General features: G+C 41.1%; 1 protein-coding gene across 5 annotated transcripts in view; it reads right to left on the bottom strand.

The window, feature by feature from the left end:
* The window catches only part of CACNB4 (calcium voltage-gated channel auxiliary subunit beta 4), a 234,155-nt gene that overhangs the window by 117,237 nt on the left and 95,437 nt on the right, over nt 1–21,481 (bottom strand). Inside the window, exons 1-2 of one of the 5 annotated variants that reach the window (XM_045559024.1) lie at nt 7,222–7,387; nt 6,880–7,039 (exon numbers count right to left, since the gene is read on the bottom strand). The exons of 3 other annotated variants lie outside the window; for them this stretch is intronic. In XM_045559024.1, the coding sequence (XP_045414980.1) occupies nt 6,880–6,885 (6 nt within the window). In that variant the 5' untranslated portion in view covers nt 6,886–7,039; nt 7,222–7,387. Of the gene's footprint in view, nt 1–6,879; nt 7,040–7,221; nt 7,388–8,970; nt 9,281–21,481 lie in introns of those variants that run through there. One more of the 5 variants, XM_045559023.1, reaches the window with a different exon arrangement.

Genomic DNA, 21,481 nt, shown 5'->3' with positions numbered 1-21,481 from the left:
GAATCTGGAGGCCATATCCTAAAGGTGCTTCCCACACCCAAGCTTCTTTGAAGTCTTACATTTCAGATTAAAGTTTTTGAGCTAAATCATTTTTTCTCAATCAAAAAAAGAAAGTTTATTTTAATACAAAAATGTTTTACAATGCTAGACAATATACATAAATCTTAAAATGTGCTAATCCTTTGATCTAGCAATTCTACCTCTAGGAAGCTATTTTGGAGAAATGCTCCATGTGTATACAAAGATTCATGTAAAAGAATGTTAACTATAGCATTTATCTGCAGGACTGAAAAATGAGAAATATTCTAAATCTCTATCAGTGAGAGAAATTCATTATGGTAAATCCACACTGTACAGCTATTATATCACTGTTTAGTAAAAAGAATCAATTGATATAGAAAAAGATCCATGGTACATTTTTAGGTGAAGAAAGCAAGTAACAGAATAATAATATTGCTTATGCTCTTATCTGTATTTTTCAAATTACAAATATGACATGCATGTGTTTGTAAGTATATTTTTTCTAAATATTCATGTTTGTCAATACACAGAGACAGATATCCACTGCACTGTTAAGAACGGCTACCAGTGGGGAGGAGAGCGGATTGGGAGATCACCAAAAGAAGACTAATTTTTTTGCACTAAATGGTTTTGTATTATTTAAATATTTCCCCCAAATACCTCATTTCACTGAATTTAAGATACCAATGATTTTAAAATTCAACATTAGATTATGTACCACTAAGGGAAAAAACCTGCCAATAAAATTATGAGACATTAGTTTTAAGATGCATCCCATATTAGATATGTTAAATGGGGGGGTGCCTATGGATCAATAAAATATGTGACTTCAGAAATGTTTACAATATAGAAAAATACTACCATTGGCACTCTAGGAATATGCATCATAATTCATGCATCAAATTTTTGGTTTTCAGTGAACTAATGATAAAACTTGACCATCAAGTGATCTTTTCTTTTTAAATCTAGTATCTACCTGGCCTTCTTTCATCTGTGTGCTTTTATTCCTTACTCTACAATATCCTAGCACTTCAGAAAGGGCCCTATGCATCACAGTAACTAAATGTTCTGTGCTTCCCTACCTTGTCAACTTCATCTTAATTCCATTTCTGTATTCTAAGCATTAACAGCATGATCAAGTGAGAGATGATTTGAAAATTTGATAAGTTCTTAATTGCATCACTTGGATCAATAGAGCCACTGAATCAAATAAACCCCTAGACATTAATCTCTGGGACATCATTTGAACTTAGATGATATTAAGCTATCAATAATAACTCTTTGGAAATAAGCTACGGAGCTAATTAGTTTACCCACTAACCATCTTAGCATAATATTCACCATAGTTTTCTAGCATGGTGATAAATATTTGCCTTCAACTCTTATTTCATTTAAACATTATTTAAAGGGATATTTGAAAGATTGGACTCAAGTCAAGATTACCTCTTTCTCTCTTATCTCCATGTCTTTTCACCTTATCGTAGAGGAAAATTAAACAGATCAGGCACAGTCCTTTTATTAGAAATGAGTGTCTATTTTACAATTAATGAATGACTCCTAGAATTGATTATATCCCTGGGGTTTTCCAGTTGATTATTGGTTTTAGAATATCCCAAAGGACAATAAAAATGAGTTAAAGAAAATTCTGTAAAGCAAGAAAACACTGAACAACAAAATTCTTGATGATTAAGCATCGCCATCACAAAAGAATGATTTAAAATGTTTTTATACCCACACTCTTCTAGTGTACAGCTCAGACACCTTAGCCAAGAAGGAAAAATAATTTAATGCAGAAATACCTTTCCTCAATCAACAGTAAGAGTTAGGAGAAACTTGCTTCTCAGAAAGCTTTTGCTTTTGATTTTTTTTTCTTAGAGATGAGATTCAAACGTTTCCAGCTCAGATCACTGTGGGCTGGAAGTGCACCGTGGGTACTGGCAAGCAAACATGCAGTAGATAAAACATCCTTTTTGGCTTCTAGAGTTAAAAGTCTTAAATAAAACATTTCCCTTTTCAAATATCTAGTCCTCTCAAAGACGCACACCACACACACTCTCTTCCTTCAAAGATTCTAAAAAGGACCCAACAGCTGGACTCAAGGTCCAAACACCGACACCTTACTCAGTATGTACAAAACACTGTGGTAATTGATCACTTAAAAAGCAAATGGCATATGGTGGCAGTTGTATTCCAACTGAAGAAACTACTTATCAGCAAAAAGAACAAAATTTTGGATGTGAAGAAACCTTAGAAATGATCTAATCAAACTTCTTCATTCTATAGCAGGGAAAATTGAGGATTAGAGAGATTAAATGATTTGCTTAACTAAGGTCACTGCTAATAAGTGGCAAAGACCAACTCCTAGTGTTCTTTCAATCATACTCCACCCTCTTTTCCAAAACAAAATACAATGAACTAATCGTAAGGCCTTAGGGAATTAGTGTATTATTTTACCTGTCAACCACTATAAGATTTTTGGAAATCAGGGTAAAAATCCACACGAGGGATCCGAAAATAACTGATGAATCTAGTGGGAATATCAGAACCTGTAGACAAAGGTGCATTTAGTGACCAAAAGTATAAGTATATATATAGTACATAACACTTATCTGTGTTTTAAGGGTTTTACACACTTTAACTAACTTAATCTTCAAAACCACCCAAGATGTAGGATCCATGAGCATTGACACTTCAGAGATGAGGAAACTGAGGCACGGAGAGTTTAAGAAATGTACGCAGGCCCACAAGGTAGGTAGTGGAAACCAGGACTCAATCCCTGGCAATCTGGCACTGAGTTTCCACTTTTAGTCATGACACTATTATGTTACATTATTGTTTCATAATACAAAGTACAAAGACTAGAAGATAAAATTTTTAAAGTTTTATGGAGATTAAAAAAGATTGAGAAACAATTTTAACTGTAAGCTTATCATTCACCAAACTTTTCAACAAAGCTGCTAATGGGGCAATAACATTGAAGGTCAGAATCTTTTTCCTATATGATGCTCGAGCTAAAAAGAAAAGAGATTAAGGAGAAATAGGAATAAAAAAGGCAAACTTAGAGAACTGTTCTTCACCAACTCCACAGTCCAGCTCCTGAATAACTGATAGTTGTCAATTTTCAAGTCATGGTGTATCCCTTACATCAATTCCTCTGAAGGAAAAGACTAAAAGCAAATGCAAAACATCCTGTTTTAAATGTAAGACTTCTCAATATTTCTGATGACAGATGTGAAAGAAAAAAATAGGATGTAGGAAATACTGGTAAGTATGGCACCATTTAAGAAGAGAGGGAAATATTTATACAGTCACGTTATAAAAGAATATATAAATGTAGAGCAAGAGCAAGTATTGGTCTATTTAGATCTCAAAAATTGTCCTGTGAGCAATCTAGCCTACTTCTTTTGGCATACCAATAAGTAACAAAAAATAGCTGCACAGTTTTATCTTAGACTCACACCCTTAAAAGCCTTAAAAAGTTCAAAGTCCAACACATAAAAACGTACAACTCCCAGTGTGCTGTCATTATTTTATATGAACTGGAAACTCACTTGGGCTTTACACATTAGGTTGTATTGAGGACAGGGCACTAGTTTACACACCAGTGCCCCAACCTCAGTAAGTGAGAACTCACACATCTACCCAATGTGTCCTGTTTTCACAGCCCCCTTGGCCAGACGAAAACACATGATAAGCACCTAAATCAGCCTGATTTAGATCAGAATATTGAGCCTCTCTATCAGTAGAGCTGTCTTAGTACAATTTTTAACTTAACCTCATGGTTAGCTGAACTCATGATTTGATGATTATTTTAAAGGACTAGTGAGAGAGGGACGGGAAGAGAATGAAAAATGATAACCAGTCCAGTTATGTCTTCTTGTCCTCCTGAGGTGGCTTTGTATACCTATATAAGAAACGTTAAAGGACAGATGAACGGAATGCTGAGAACTGTCCACGTAGAAACAAGGTCCAAGCCAAACTCTCACAGAAAGAGAAGAGCTAAAGCAATGGGAGGCCTCCCTACCTTCACCCTAAAAGAATGGTTTTTCATGGTTATTGCTGACCTTCATAAAGAACATCTTGCACAACAGAATGATGTAAGGTTCATTGAGTACGTACACATGGAGACACAGGACCATATTCTAAAATCCTGGATTGACTTCATCTTAATCTAGCAAGAAGAAGAACAGCAGCAGGGAAGGAGATGTTACAGAAGCACCTAGGGAAAGGCGAGAATTGATCCTGATTCTTCTCTCTGTCACTCGAAAATAGAAAATTAACAAGAAAGTGGCAAGATCAGCGACCTGGAAGCAGTAAATGCGTGGCTTTATCTCCATGACAATTACATCTAGAAATCATTTCAATATATATTTTAGAAAACCATCATTGCTAAAAACTGATTGAAAAGAAAGCTCTGTTCATCATTCACTTAAGAGACCCTAGCACAAACACCAAAATAGCTCAGCTGGGTAAAATAAGTTGATTTTCTCAGTCAAATTTCTTACACAAACCACAACCAGCATTTGGTTTTCTTCTCTGGTCAGTGATGCCAGCATCTAGTCCTTGGATTCTTTTACAGACCAGTACTTATTCTCTACCAACAGGCCAGAGGGATGACCCCAGAAGGAAAGCTCCAATCCACCAAACCATAAAGATGCCTGCCCTTCTTGTTTCCAAAAGACATCTAATCCTTACTATCCCTAAGTGTTTTACTGAAGGTCCCTAAATACATGAATCCATCTGTTTAAAGTTTATACTCCTCCCTAGCAAGCACATGGACATATCTTTATGTTTAAAATAACTTTATTGTATCTTTGAAAGTAGCAATGCTTTCTTCTCTAGTGCCTGTGTTGCCTTTCAATCCTCTTGGGTATCTTTTGTCACATCAAAAGCTGTTAATTTTTCTTCTCCAAAAGCTATACAGTAGAAATCTCCCACTTACGCATTAACCATCAATTAGCAAAGCATGGAACATATCTACATATGAATGCAGGTGAATGTACAAGGGTATACAGTATGGATGCACAGACATTTAGACAAACATAAATAGTTACACAGCTTATTGAAAATGAATAGTTTAAATAATTAACATAAACTTATCCTTGTAATAATGTGTAGGTACATATTGATTTAAATATGTATTTTTATATATACATTCAGATATTATACATACATTGCAGTTTGTAAAATTTACCTTCACTTTAGCGTTTACAACCATAAAATTTCTAACAGTATTAATAAATACATTATGACTCCTTTCTATGACCAAAAACACTTAAAGAATATATTTTGCTCTCTGGCAATTGCCCTGAATTATGATCTGATCGTCAGATCATTTTCATTGGAAAAGATCAGGTCTCTCCTTATAAATGCTTTAGAATTTGAGTATTTGGAAACGGAAGCAATTGTGTCAGAGAAATCAACTATTAATTCTACATGCAGCTCAGCCTGGCTTCACTTTACAAAATACTCAAGAATCTATATTTCAAGTCACCCAAAATTCTGGAAGATCCACATAGAAGCTTTAAATTTTGCAATGTATCTCTTGCACAGGCCAGTTCTAGTCCTAGTGTGCTCAATATTTTACCAGATAAGAACAACATTTAACAGAATAGGATGCACCACATGGTCGCAAGTTAAGAATGACCTATTTACGTATGTATGCACTGATCATCTGAAAGGGTGTATAGCAATACATTAATAGCAATTATCTCTGGGCCGTGGCTTTTAGGTAACTTTTTCTGCTTCTCTGTTCCTTCCATGTATCCCTATAAAAACCTCTCTTCTATTGTTTGTGTAATAGACTTGCTGAATGATAAAAGAACTCTATTCCTAGAATGATTTCACAAACATGACAATACACAATGACTCCATTTATAAAACATGTATACACCAAGAAGCAGAGCTATTGAAATCTATTATGAATCAGATAAAAATAAATAACGTACATTAGGGGCTTAAGTGAAAAACATCTTGGCCACCAGGACCTGTATTAAGACACAGCAGGGGCAGTGAAGGTAGAATAGGGCAGCCCTGACATAGAAGCCAGCATGGGGACAGTCTGTGTGCAGGACCCATTGTCACTGGCCTGGTCTAGGTACAGACTCACCCAGATGCACACACTCACTGTCTACGTCAAGGTAACACAAGAAGTAATGAGACATTCTATGTGAAGCCTCCCATTCCTATGCGGGGCCTTGCTGTGGGGCACTGAATGCTCTTTTGCACTTCCTTGTAATCCTGGATGATACATATTCTTAAATCTGAAATCTACAGCAGAAGTTAATGGACTTGCCCAAAAAGCCCCCACAGGACTCAAGAATCTAAAATGCTCAGCCTGAAGTGTGTTCCAGCATGCTCCTTGTTCCTCTGTCTTCATATATACAGTATGTGAAATACAGAGGTTACAGGCTACAATCTAGGGCACTGGGAATATAATATCTACTTTTTGGTCAGACTCTTAAGAAAAGCCTCGCATCACAGCACCAAAATCTCTCTCATACTGCGGGGATGTGAGAGGTGCTAACAGTGTATAATGATGTTTTATTCTTATTCAGAGTAAAATACTCCCTAGGCGAGATGATCTTATTACAGGCTTACTGTGTGAACACATTGAATATAACCACTTATCACAGGTTAACCCCCACACACCCCACAAAGATATTTTCAACAGCACAGAGCAGCAGGACATATGTGGATAGCTTCCCACCCCTCACCCCAAAGGAAGTGCCGTACTCAGCTTTTAGTGCCTGTATATTCTTGGACTGCAGCTGGCCATCTCAGAAAAGCCTCTCCACGCCTATCCACCAGACCTGTTCCGAGAGCTTTGCTCCAATCTGGGCAACCCCCCACACTTACAGCCATAAATGCATTGGCACTGAGAAAGACTGCTGAGGATGTGGCACTCCAGGTGTGGCTTTATTTGTCACTTCACCAGGTCAGCTACTTAGGCCTAGTCTTCTTCATTGGTTTGAGGCTCTGTTCACACCATCTTGGGTAACACATCACATTATTCTTCCTTATAAAAACAAACAAACTCAAATGAGCATTCAGAGTCAGTTCACCCCTCGGAACATCTCTGTCTTCCCCTCTGCTTCATGTGGCACGGTTTCGATCCCACCCACCTGAAAGCCTCCCATACTCTCAACTGAGGACTGGCCCGACGCCCACCTTCGCTCCTCGGGCTCCCACCTGCCTCACCTCCGCGGATGTGCACAGCCCCGGAGATCCCAGCCTGCCGGCCACCACTGAGTCACCAGGAGCACAGCACTGCGGTACCCAGCCCTACCCGCCATCAACTACTGCCACGGAGTCAAGTCACTGCACTCTTCATTCCTACCCCACAGAAAAACTCAGCTGTCCTGTGAGGCTGGACCAAAAGGAAAAAAAAATGCCTTCAGACTCATAATGGCTCCCCTCTAAACCAGTGCATCTGAGATTTATACAGTTCTGGAGCACAGGGAGCTGGATACATTAGTTCCTAGCCAACTCTTCATAGCAGCCGGTTTCCAAAGGCATTTCTGAAATGACTCCAATCCACTTCAGTGCAACACATTGCCCAAGTTTAAATCAATGGTCGAAAATAAAACTTACAACTCAATAAGGCATCACATGTTTCATAACTGAGTGTGAAGAGAAGGGGCACAAGAAATAATCAGGCCTCCTGAAGAACCCAGCTGGGGAGGCTGGTTAACTGAACTCCTATAATGGCCTTTTCCATTCTACCACCCCACCTGCAAGTGTGGACCTTCTCGATTCTGCCGCCAATGTTTCAGACTACAGCGCCTTGCAATCAACTGACAGTCTGATCATTTATGAGCACACTGGGCAACACGCAGAGAGACTTTGCGGAGACAGAGTTAGAGTTAGAGCTAACACACAGACAGGAAGGAAAAATGGAATGCCTTATCAGAACTGAAGATTTCTATCTTTCATGGATAGCACATCATTTGATACATACGTCTGCACTGACGTATACCATAGGGGTTTTTTTGTTATAATCTGTTTATTTGGTGGTTTAGCCAGAAAACCTTATATAACACAATCCTGTTTCGAATGTAGCAACATGTATGGCATTGCACTCATATAAAATTCAGACTCCCTACAGCACCTCCCGTTAGCCACCCCCAGCCGTTCTACCTTGCAAGGTTTCTGTGTATTGATGAAAAAAAAAAACAGGAACTACCACGAGCAATAGTAAAAAGGAAGATTCAGTAATCAGCTTTACCCTATATTCAAAAGCTAGAATTCTGTGGTATGATTTGAGGGATTTCAGAAAATCATTTTATCCTGATTTTAGTATATTGCATGAGCCTGACCCACAGTGGGAAAGGAGTCCAGTTTTCTAAACCAAAACACACGTGAGTCTACTTCGCTCTTCCAAGAAAGAGTATAGGAACACTACCCACTGCCTCTGCACTGGGGTGTTGTGTGACCACAACCCTTGCATCTAATTTCCTTAACAAAGAAGCAGTAGATCTGCACTGCTTGTTTGGCCAGAAAGCACATAATAATACAGCTACAGCTTAGGAACTTCCATTCATTCTAGCTCAACAAACAATGTGCATTATATAATGAATGAGGCTTTTCTATGAACCCTGCTATTGGAAAACACAAGCACTTTCTGCATAGTTTAAACCAGTCTACAAGGAGCAGTTACCGCTTGTGAGATCAAATGTGGACCCGGTAACATATAAATTCAAACAGCCTACACTCTTAGATGCCTTTGCTATCACTCTGATTTCTTTTTTTGCTTGACAATAATTTCAGTTAACTATAAACTATACAGAGAACATTTACACAGCAGCCAGCAAGCACCAGAATGATGTTGGCTTTCAGCTCCATGTTCCCTGCGTTGCCTAAGAAATAATGGGGGGGGGGAGGCAGGGGGGAATAGTGGGAGGAGGAAGAGGAGGGGAGAGGGAATCAGCTATGTCTGAAAATACTTACAGCCTCCGAGTCTTCAACTCCATGCAGGTACAAATTGTCATACATGGAGGTCTGAGAATCCAGCGCACCTCTTTCAAGGCAAAAATAAAATTGCTGCAGAAACCACAGCTAGAGCTTAAAGAGAAAAGGCCTGTTTAGAAGAACTGCGCCTGCCTTATCAATTCCTGTGGATCTGCCAGGCAAGATGCTATTCATTCACATCACACAGGGTGAGGTTATCCCCGGAGGCAGTCCAGACCTGGCATTTTATCTGCCTTCCCAATACAGAGCATAAAAAGCAAAACCCTTCCTCAACCACAGACTGGTGACTGAGCTAGGAAAGCGGCCTCTGATTGGCCCGGCGTCCCTGCTTCAGTCAGCTGAAGCGCGTTCCCCCGGAGAGTGGAGGGCGTCTCGGAGCATCCTACCCAGCAAAGAGCTGCTTCCTGTTTCGCCTGTATTGTTAGTTCTACAATAAACACTTATCAATATCCAAAAGGCTGCGTGGAATGTTTGGAAAGGCAGAGTATTGAATACGCTACACACAACTGCTCCTCTTCTTCATGCAATGCACCCCTGGAGCGGGGAGCAGAGGAGAGATTTTATTTCCAGAGAATAGCATGTAAAGACAAGCGAACAGATACTCGTCCCCATCCAACATCTGTGCTTAACAGATGCAGTTTAAGTCAAAGAGGCAGTAAGTCATATAAAATTCAGAAAAAGTAACCCAAGGTGAAGGAAAAAATGGATAGTATGAACAGATGGTAAGATTTCTCGAGAGAATTTCTATAGTAAAAGTTTTCAATATTCTCGTTGAAGTCTCTTAGCCTTGCTGGCAAGAAAATACTATGTCCCAACTGGTGAAGTTTGAAAAGGAAGCCAGAAACCTCTCAACTTTTAGATGCAAAATTTTTAATGTCTCTTTAGATTAATTTTTTGAACCTCCTTTAAGCGACAGTCAATGTTCTCGCTTAAATCCTTCATCCCCTTCCTTGGGCATAAATCTTTAATATTCCTAAAACAGCATTGATCTCTTCCCCAAAACCCAAGCAGAAAAGTCCCCTCCTCCCACCACACCACTACTGAGGCTGACCCGGGACAGGTCCCACGTTGGGGTGGCCTGACATGGAGCGTGTCTAGATTCTTAGAGCTTTCTGATCAGCCAATAAGGTATTGCAGCTTTGAAACAGGAGGGCTCTAGAGCTCACTGGAAAAGAAACCAGCTGAATCTGGGGAGGAAAAGACACTGGTGAGGGCAAAGAACATAATCCAGAGGAGCTGCATGGCTCACGGGGGTGAGCAACGACCCAGAAACTCAGAGGTTCTGAGTGCAGTATCAGCTTCACCACTAATTGGTCAGATGACTCCGGACCAGTCAGCTACCCTCTCCATGGACTTTAGTTTCTTCACCTGCTAAACTAAAGTAAGAAATAACTCAGAGAAAGAACTCTGCAAATCTAAAGTGCAACATAAACACTTATCACTGACAACCCTGCTTTGTCAGCTGGAAGACATTGGCTGCAGTTCACGGGCGCTCAGCACAGTAGTAACTGGCTGGCCCTGGACCTACGAAACGAGGCCTGTCCTTCTAGCCAGTATCTCTGAAAAGCACAACTCTTAAAGGAAACAAACCTGAGTTTGTTGCAAGAAAAGAGCTCCAACTGCTGAGCAGAGCACAGTTCTTCTAGGTCTATGCTGATCTGTTCATATCTTTCAATCACAGTTGCATGCCTTGGGAGTGGCATCAGTACTTAGTCACTTGTAAAGGCAAAAGATGGCAAGGGGGAGGGCACAGTGGCTCACACCTATAACCCCAGCACTTTGGGAGACTGAGGCAGGAGGAGTACTTGAGACCAGCCTGGGCAACATGGCGAGACTCCATTGCTACAAAAAATAAAAAAAATTAGCGGGGCCTTGTGGCATGTGCCTGGAGTTCTAGCTACTTGGGAGGCTGACGTGGGACGTTTGCTTGTGCCCAGGAGTTAAAGGTTGCAGTGAGCTATGATGATGCCACTGCACCCCAGCCTGGATGGCAGAGCAAGACTCTGTCGCTTAATAAAAATAAAAAATAAAAAAATAAAAGATGGGAAGGGACTCAGCTGTCCTTGAGAATCCCACAATGGTACAGTTCATACAGGATGTCATCTTTGAGGCTGTGCCTACACAGTGGGAGGACGGCAGCAGAGGACAGGTGCAATGAACAGGATTCCATAGAGAGAAATCCAGCGCCGGCTCTACCTGTTGACAACTGTGAGTGGGAACAAGTCACTGTTCAGGTGGAACTTCAGTCCCCACTCCACCCCATACAGTAAGAGGACTGGATCAAAGGATCATTAAGCCCAAATTCAGGTATCATATTCTGTTATTTTAATTAACTCTAACTAGAAGTATACAATATTATATCTAGAATCTACCAAAAAATGAGACAAGAGGGTTTTTTTCCTCCTTGAATTCTCCAGATCATTTCCTTACTTTCCCACTTCAATTGAGAGTATTTCCTGACTATCTTACGATGGGAATCTAAATTAAGCGGGGAAAGAAAGAGGCAGTCCATTTCCACAATTCACCAAGATGAAAGAAACTGTCCCGCACTGGGAAACCTGTACCCAGCCCAACTCTTCTCCTGTGCTTGGATGCCTTGGAGCACTACCGATAGCCAATCCAACGTGAGGGTCTAAAGAAAGTTCTGAAGGGCAGGGGCTCATTTGGAGATACACTAATGCACACAGTAGGCTAGTCTGACTCCGGGAGGGATCTCAGGAGGGAGGCAGTGAATCAGGCGCAGAAGCTGCGGTTACTCCTTGCAAACCCACACCCAGTCCCTCAAGGACTAACAACAGATGTGAAGCAGGGCCAGTCTGGCTTGGCCTCCTTCCCCGGGAGTCAGAAAAATGCTGGACTTGGAATCACAAACTGTTAGAGGTGGGAGAACCCCAGAAGTCACCTACTCTAGCCCTTTTAGTACCCAGAAAAGTTCAATTGCTTTATCCAAAGCCACATGTTCTACACTTGAGTGTTCCTTCCTGCCTCCCTTCTTGATAGTGTGTTCAAGATAAGGGATGAGGGGCGGCGGGCGTGTTCCCAAGGGGTATTTGGTGAAATAGAGAGAGGTCACTTGGGTTGGAAAAAAACCTATTTTTTCCCACTTCTTCCATTCTACAAATTGTCTAACCAAATGTTGTTTGGTCACACACAGCTGATAACTAAAAACCAAATAGATTGGGGAGTCTGGATCTACCTAGAATAAGCATCACACCAGTGAGTCACCCAAAGGTTCCAACGCAATATTTGGACTGCTCCCCAAGTTCCAGAGGAACCCCAGCGAGAGACTCAGTTCCAGACCTCCCCAAAGGAATTCTGAGGAGCTCCAGAAAGGTGAACTCAGAAATCCAGAAGGATCTTGAAACTGACCATTTCTGTCCCAAGATTGTCCTAACTGAGACTGGACTGAGAAGTGGTGAGAGGTCTCTGGGAGCTTCCTGGGCCCGTTTCAGATCACCTCAAATCCCATATTTTGGTGAAAGGGTCTGGGGATTCCAGCAGGTTCAAGTTCCAAAGGTCAAATTTCAAGAGTATCATACTTCACTGCAGCAAGATGTAAAAAGCAACCAAGGGAATGGCACCCTCTGGGTTTTGATTTTAAGAGTTTTTTAGTAAAGTGTGGGTTGAGAGGATGAAAGAGAAATCACCCCTCCCCTGATCTACTTCTCCTAGCTGAGACTACAATGAGCACAAGTCTGAAAACCTGTGGCTCCTCTTGTGTTGGTGGTTTCCCATAACCCACCTCCTCCTCATCCCTGCGTAGCCTCCAAACCTACACAGCGTCCAGGAGGCTGCCTCCAGTTCTGAGGCTGCCCTGCTGAGGGTGTTGCTGGCCCACTTCCTTTCAGGTCATCTCTCATTACGATCAACAGCTCAAAGTCAAAAGACCCTATGAAAAGGCATTACCATGTTTATAAATCCCACGTAAGTCTTGGTGGGGAGGCTGTTCTTGCAATTTGACAAATGCCTCAGCTGAGCTCAGTTCAACAGAGTAAACAGCATGGCCCTCAACAAGTCAGGAAAGCTCTGTTCTCTAACAAAGAGGACATTGCTTTCAGTCATTCTTGTTGGCTTCAAACTTAGGAATGTGGAGATCCTTTTCCTTACCGAGTGCTGGGCTTTGTGGTACAGCAAACCCATGGAATTGACGGCAGAGTACAAAGGACAAGCATTTCTGTTTTCCACTTGTTTGCAAAAGGAGAGGAGGGAGAGAAAAGCCAAGGGTGGTATGATTGGATATGAGTTTTAGACAGCCATGCTCAAGCCAACCAGCACAGATTGAGAAGCAAAAGGAAATTTTGTTACCTAGTTTTCCACCTAGATTTCTCTGGAATGTAACTTTCCCAAACCAATGTAGTTACGTGTTCTACAGCAAGACTCTGAGAGGTCAGGGAAGAGGCAAAGTAGGACTGTTTGGACCCAGCAAAGACTAGTCCTCTTGCTGCCTCTATGGGCTAGAACACAAGCCCAATGTCTTTGTTTGCCAACTTAGACTTGGGAATTACCTTGCTTTTTGTTTTTATTTAAATTTTACTAAGTGACCACAATGTGCTAGATGATTTTCTCCTCTTCTGCTCTGAAAGTACTAATCTACTCCTTTGCCTCTAGAAATCTGTGTGGCATTACAAGCATTACTATCATACCCCTGTCTCCTCCCTGGTGCCCCTCAGACAGGTGGTAGCAACAGGGCAGACAAGGGAATCAAAACAAAACAAAACAAAACACTACAGACACTGGATCCTGCTTCTAGGAGTCCCCTGCTGCAGTCCTCCGAGTCTGAATTTAGACCTCACTCCGGAGGCAGGCATGTCCTTGAGTCTTTCCGGGCCTCATCTGTACCATGGAGATAATAATAGTTCCTAAACTGATGAGTTAACATATGAAAGGCACAAAGGAGGCAGAATGGAAGAATTGGCCTTTTTTATTTTTTTAAGGGAAGTAGTGCGGAACCAGGGCTGCCTACGTGACCCAGCTCCAAGGCCCCCGCGCCCTGTGTGAGTGGTCCTCCCCTCCTGGCACAGGAATACCGTCGGGCAGGGTGGTCAAAAGCAGGGACCTGGAGTCAGGCTGCCCGCACATGCCAGCTGTGCCACTTCCCAGCTGGGCAGCACTTGGCAAGCTACTGTGCCTTTCCGTGCCTCCATTTCTTCATTCATAAAATGAGGATTAGACCAAGATCATTGTGCAGATGAAAAGCCTTGCTATGAGAAAACGCTCAGAGGGTGCCTGGCACAAACTCAGTGCTCCTCACGAGCCAGGGTGCTGTGGTGCTTCCTGTCGCTCTCAGGCTGGGTTCTGGCCTGGACCCCTAGTACCCTGTGCCCCTGGGGTGAGATTCCTAATACTCGCCCCTGATCCTCTCAATCCCAACCTGCGTCTCTGGTCTCAGCCATCGGGGCTGAGACCGCATCCTGTCTCCTGTTGCCGGCTCCTTCCGATGCCTACCTGCCTTACCTGGCCAGGCCCGCTGCCCCTCGTGCCAGAGCTGGCGGCTCACCTCTGGACAACACCCCCGCCCTCCCGCCATCCCACTGACTACTGCATCGTTCCTTCGGGCCTCGGTGTACCCAGAGCCCTCCCCCGGGCCTGACCGCCTCTCTCATCCTGACCAGCTAGCCCCTGCCAGACAAACCACTGCCCAGAAAACCATCTTTGTGACAATCCTGTAACAAATGCTACTACTGGTGTGCGCCGAGGAGGCCTGGAGAGTGAAAATGCAAGAGAGAAACAAAGACAGGGATAAAGAGGCAGAGACAGAAAACCCTGGAGACACCCAGAGGAAGAAGGAATAGATGGACGAGCTTCCTTCCTCCCTGCCATTCTTGATGGCTTCGGGAAAAAATAATACTTCATAATTCATGAGAGAGTGAGTGTAGGGAAGGTAAAAAAAATTCCCATGCCCTATTCAACTTGTCAGAAAAATGACAGCTCCCTCCTTGTGATTGACATATTACTCAGAAATCTCTTGCTCTCTGAAATTTCTGTTAAAAAAAAAAAATAGACCTAACCTCTTGGCAAAAACATTCCATAAAGGCACAGTTTTCATTAATGCTGCACAACTTTGTGTTCCACTATTCTCCAAAATGAACCTAGGAGACTAGTCCAGCTGGCCTCCTCCTGTTGTCTGTATAGTGTTTAGCTAGTATTACTATCAATGCTAATTTAACAATCCCAGCTTTCCACAGCTGCCTGCTCCGAACTACTGTCGAGAAGGGAACGTGTAGATCAAGACAGGACTGTGTCCCCGTGGAAGCGCATGGACGGATGGCGAGGCAGCGGCACTGGAGGTCCGTAAGACAGAAACTGAACCAAGGCCATGGCTGCAATCAAAGCCCTCACATTCTGAGACACTCCGATGAGAGCAAGCAGGAGAGTAATTTGATTCCTTTATCTGCAGAGCTTCAGCAGGAGTGGGAGGCAGGAAAGGGGGAAGGAAGGGAACAGTTTCTCTCACGGAGCAGGGGGCAGAAATGAGTCAGCCGCCAACTTACTACTCAGCCTTGGGCAAATCCCCTGCCCCAAAGGTGGGACTCCTTCAGTTCCATGATTCCAAATTTGCTACAAAGAGTAAACAGTTTAGCTTAGCTTAGTTTTTTTAAATGTAAAATTTGTTGAAATTTTATTTTCTATTTTGTTAATACTTTTAGGTAAAAATTTATGCTTTTTCCTCCCAGGAGGAGTTTTTCTCTTTGATTTGATGACACAGTTAATAATAAGCATCTATAAATGCTTACTGAGTATCTGATATCTGCTCTAAACAAAAGTCAGGGCCGGGCACAGTGGCTCACACTGTAATCCTAGCACTTTGGGAGGCCGAGGCAGAAGGATTACATGAGGCCAAGAGTTCAATACCAGCCTGAGCAAGAGCGAGACCCTGTCTCTACTAAAAATAGAAAAATTAGCTGGGCGTGGTGGTGTGCACCTGTAGTCCCAGTTACTTGGGAGGCTGAGGCAGGAGGATTGCTTGAGCCCAGGAGTTTGAGGTTGCTGTGAGCTATGATGATGCCCCTGCACTCCACCCGGGTTGACAGAGCAAGACTCTGCCAAGAAAGGAGAGGGAGAGAGAGAGAGAGAGAGAGAGAGAGAGAGAGAGAGAGAGAGAGAGAGAGAGAGAGACATGTCAGCTCCTATTCAAAATTTTTCAATGGCTTCCCATTGCTCTTAGGATAAAAACCCCAATCCTTAACATGGTCTAGTGTGGCCTGACATTTCTCTCCTCATATCCCTCATTCTACACACCTCACTCCTTCACTCTCTCCAGGCTGGCCTCCTTGGACACCACACCCCTCCCCACCACTCGTCCCCGTGAGCACGCATTAGTGCCATGATGAGTTGGCATCTGCCTCTCGAACATGAGTTCTGTGGGAAGAGACACCAGGCAGCTTTCTACTTACTCGCCATTACAGTCCCACTGCCCCACTCAGTGCCTTGCACAGAGACTTTCCATAAATATGTGAATAATTCATGACGGTCCTGAACTCCTTGGCTTCCTCTGTGCTCTGGTTGCCAAAACAGCGCAGTGACTAACAAAAAAGTGAAGCATGAGTATTTTTTAGAGCTAAGAAAACCTAGAACATGAGCATCCCTAGAGAGTCCTCATCAAATTGTCTTCGTGCCCTGACCTGACAATGGCCTTGTTCAGATTCAGATTCTTACAAATTAAATAATCTAGGTGTGACATAGAGTTGTTGTTTTCACAACTATTTTATTCCAAAGAAAACATAATTTATAATGTGTTAATGGAAAGTTTTTTGGCTTGGGTTTTGGGTTTTTGGTGATGGAGAGAAGACCCCATGATCTTCCACACCTTCATACCTCGCACAAGATGTCCCCTCTGTCTGGGACAGACCATCCACCCTGTCCCCCACCACCTGCTTTTTCTGTTTGGTGAACTTATTCCTTCTTTAAGGCCAAATGTAAAAGTCACTAACTTCTCCAACTTCCTCAGACCTTAATTAGGCAGTTGTTCTTCTATATCCCTGTAACACTCTGTCTCCCATACCACTACTAGTGGGCTAACCACGTAATAGTGTAATTCTTCTAAAAGATGAACAATTTAAGAGCAAGAAGCATGTCTTACTCCACTTTCTACACACATGCTTCATTCCCTAGAAGATCCTCAATGAATATTGGTTGCAGGAACTGAACAGCCAACATGAAAAGAAAGCTCACATTGTGAGCCCTGATGTCCTTGCTCCATCATAATCCGTGCAGCCTAGTGTGGTGGGTAGTTGAGGCCTTAAGAATGGGCTAACAGAGAAGAGAATGAGCCAGGAAACTGTGAGGTCAATTTTAGGGCTGCTGTGGATTTAGAAAACCAACCACACAATGGAAAGTCACATCAGGAACTCAGGTCTGAGCTGAACTCATGTCAGCAGTAGGGGCTCCTCTTAGATGGAATCTATGGGCAGAGGGGATACTGGTGGATGTTGGGTGGATGGTAGCAGCAAGGTCCTGGGATATTTCCCAAAACTTGGTTGCCTCAGAACACATTTTTGGAGAAACATCTATTTCTTTGGAAAAGAGTACCAGAGCATATATTCCTCAAAGGCAGGAACTAAGTATTATTCATCTTGTTAATATACTCCTCTCTGATGCAGTGCTTATTACAATAACTGGAAAATAGTTAAAGATCAATAACTACATTGAAAAAGCCAACTAAGCTATATGATATAGACAACCTCCACAATAGAACATAGCACTGAGGGGACCCTGTGTCTCAAGTTCTATCACATCCCATGGAGCCTTAGGCACCAGACACACCAGAACTCCAACAAGGGAGTAGAAAAATCTGGCTCCCTACAAAACACTGAGCTTAAAGTAGCAATACTCATTCTAGATCCCTCCTGCAAATTGATCTAAAGCTTTTAAAGTACTGCTAGACTTGGGTAGGATTAGCTCAGGCAATGGATTAATCTTCGCCTTCAGGTTGCAAGGTTTCAGTTTCTGCAACTTGGTAAGAGGTAAAGATAAAACGGTGGTTTTGGTGCACACTGCTAAGCTTTCACCTCTCTATTATTCTATGTGGCAGCGACGACTGAAAGCCCTAGGATCCCTTCTCTGTTTCATACATTTAGCAATAAGCCTTTCCACCTTCAATTTTAGCAAGGCATATGATTCTCCAACAAGAAACTATACTTCACAGCTTCCCTTGCAACTAGATGTGACTATGTTCTTGCCAATACAATGGGAGTGAAAGTAATGTTTCTGACTTACATATCACATCCTTAAAAGGATACTGACTGTCTATCACATACTCTTTTTCCACTGCTTTGGATGCAGTGCTGATGAAACAACTTCCAGCACATGGATGGGGACCTCACCCTAAGGATGAAAAGTTAATAGGATAAAGAAACCCCTACATTGTTAGGTGAAAAAGAAAGACATTTCCATCTTATTTAGGTAATTTTATTTGGGGATCTCTTTGTTGTAGCAACTCAGCTTAACTAATACCAGCTGCAGAAGTAATTAAGATAGAGAGGTAATTAGAACAGAAATAAAGGCAAACAGAAAAATATGTTCAAAAGGTAAGAAATGGACTCAGAAAAAGGTACCTCATTAGGTTATATCATTTCTTCTAATTCTTCTTTCACAAAATGCTGACAAACCCAAGATGGTGGTCAGTGATAGCAAATGCAACCCCAGCACACCATCCCCATTAAAAACAGAGCATTGTTACGTCCCTGTTTTGCTGTTTATTTTCTGAAACCAAAGACTAGAGCCCAAAACAAAATGTCTGTAAGTTAAAGAAAGACACATACACATATAAACTGCTAATTTTACAATGCTTTTTCAAAGTCCAAACGAATTCAAATAAAACCTTCAACTCTACTAAGTTTTTTAAATTTAAGGAGATCACTACAAAGAGAAAAATATTCACCACCTTTTAGCCAAGTCCATAGGGATTTCCTCATGAAGATTTGGATTTTCAATATAATTTCTCTTAGTTCCCACTCTGTTTGGTCATTTCCTTTGCAATATTAGATGGAAAATTAGTTGGAGCACTAAGTCCAAAGCCTTTCCCCATGAGGCACAAATGGAAACAAACTGAATTACTCCGTCTAAATTCCAATTCTCAGAAGTGATTCATGCATCAAATATTCAAGGAAAATAACAATCATCTGCATAGAAAATATTAATAGTGTAAACTTGTGGACAAATAATAAAAATAATATACACTGATATTGCTAGAAAATAGAGGAGAATGTGAAAAATTAATAATCTCTCATATTTATAGGGATGTCTCACAAGTCCAAAAGCATAAATAAACTATAGACTTTGGTAACACACACACACACACACACACACACACACACACACGGTAATTTGCAAGTTGTTAGGCAAAGCATTTTTCTTAAGAATAGAAAATGAAGTCTCAAATATTTAAGAAAGATAGATTGAAAAATTAAAAATAGCAATATTTAAATAAATATTTAGCTGCCAGAGAACTGACAGCACCCCACACTCACTGCATTTCTCAACCTTGTGTGGGAGGGTAAGTTATAAATACTACTTGACCCTCTGGTCTTGTGTACCTCGGAAATCCATTTTCTCTTAAACTGGGAAAGGCAATATTTTCACAATTTTCAAAAAACAGTAGTTTAAAACAAATTATTTCTAATAGTTCCTTTAAGTTACTCTTTCAACATCAAATTAGCTTTAAATAAATATACACTACCACAAGATAGCAAAGTAATAACTAGTCAGTCCAGAAACACTGTCAAATCATAATGCTCCCTGGATTTCTTGGGCTCCTCTAACTATTGACTTAAACCTACAAATTGCATGAAGATGAAGCAACTGTTTCACATGATTTGGAAACGTTAACATGCATTGAAAGAGACACTGACAGACACTACTAGTACATTCCGGAAAACGGGGAAATTCATAAATACATTATTATGGCTCTTGGCAGGCACTAGGAAAAGGAATATTGTTAGTAAATGTTCAGACTTGCCTAACTTAATGAGAAATGATGAGCTTTTCTCAACCTGGTACCTTTAAAGCTTTCCATCAAAGTCTTGAACTAAAAGACAATGTCGGACAGATGGCCTGTGATCCTCAAATAACACAGGTTCACTTTTGAAAGAGAAATCCACTAGAATATTAAGATGTTAACCTAACCAACATGACAACTTTGGAAATCCGTATCCTATCCTCAATCAAGTGAATGAACTACTAAAAGTATGGGGAGAAGAATAAAAGGCCCAGAAAGAGAAGGGCTAACCATGCTAAGTTCACAACCACTATAATTATCCATTTCCTTTGACATTTAGCTCTTGATGGTTATATTTACTTCATTTAACCTTATACTTGATGAACATAAAATAATAAAAGATCTGCAGGGTTAGAAATCATAGGAAAGCTTCCTAACATCACACAACTCGGAAGCCACAGAAGAAGAGAATAAAATATACTTTTCATTATATTCATCCTCCATCTACTTGCCTCCTGCCATCTCTACCACACATTTTTCACCTTATTCATATTTTATCCACTCATTACACTTTCCTCAAAACACGTGCTTATAATCCAACTTCCTGTTGTTTCTTATGCTTGAAAGGAACTCAAGCATTTTCTGGTCTACTGAAATTTTTCCCCAAATCTTCCCTTCACAAATCGACTCCCTACGTTATATTGAGATCTTCCATGGGCAACTCTTCTACAAAATTTTTAACTTTAAAGCATTTCCAATGAGCATATTTCTTTTGCTGATTGTAAAAGTAAAATGTTTTTTAAAAAAGCAGTATTGTAGAAAACTTGGAGAATTCAAAAGAGTACAAAGGCGAGAATAACAATCTGTAGTCTTACTATTGAAATATGGTCACTGTTAACATTTTGGTCTTTTTCCATCTCTGTACGCATTCTGTTTTACATTTAGAACATGCTATATGTAAATTTTTGTATTCTCTTAGCAATAACAACATAAGCATTTCCCCACATTACTAAAAACTCCTCATAAGTGTAATTTATTATAATTACATACTATTGCATCATGTGAAAATACTATGCAGTTCCCATTATATGAGTTTTGCTCAGATAAATAATGCTGAAATTATATTAGTCTCCAATTCAGATTATTTCCTTGGGCTAGATTCCCAGATATTCTTGGGTCAAAGTGTATGAACATTTTTAAGCCTCATGATCACACTGCCAAATGCTGTAAAGAAAAATTCCACCAATTACATATCTATTAGCTCAATGTGAAGTGCTAGCTCTTAGCCCTACATCACCAGCAATGCGACAAGGAGGGACCTAAGGGTCTAATTTTTTTAATCTGTTAATTTGATGTGCAAAAAGTGGCATCTCACTGCTGCTTTATTTTCATTTTTTGCTAATGAACATACATATATGAATATATATAACACTGCATTTTTCCATAAGCATATCGAACTCACTGTCTCTGAGTGAGGAATTTCCACATCTAAATAACAGTTACTGTGATGTTACTGTCTCCAATCTCTTTTTGGAGAGTCTTCTGAAAATGGCA

This window comes from Lemur catta, chromosome 8 (assembly GCF_020740605.2).
Source record: "Lemur catta isolate mLemCat1 chromosome 8, mLemCat1.pri, whole genome shotgun sequence".
Classification (NCBI taxonomy): Eukaryota; Metazoa; Chordata; class Mammalia; order Primates; family Lemuridae; genus Lemur; species Lemur catta.
The sequence above is the reverse complement of the archived record's forward strand: the minus strand, read 5'-3'. Positions and strand labels throughout refer to the sequence as shown.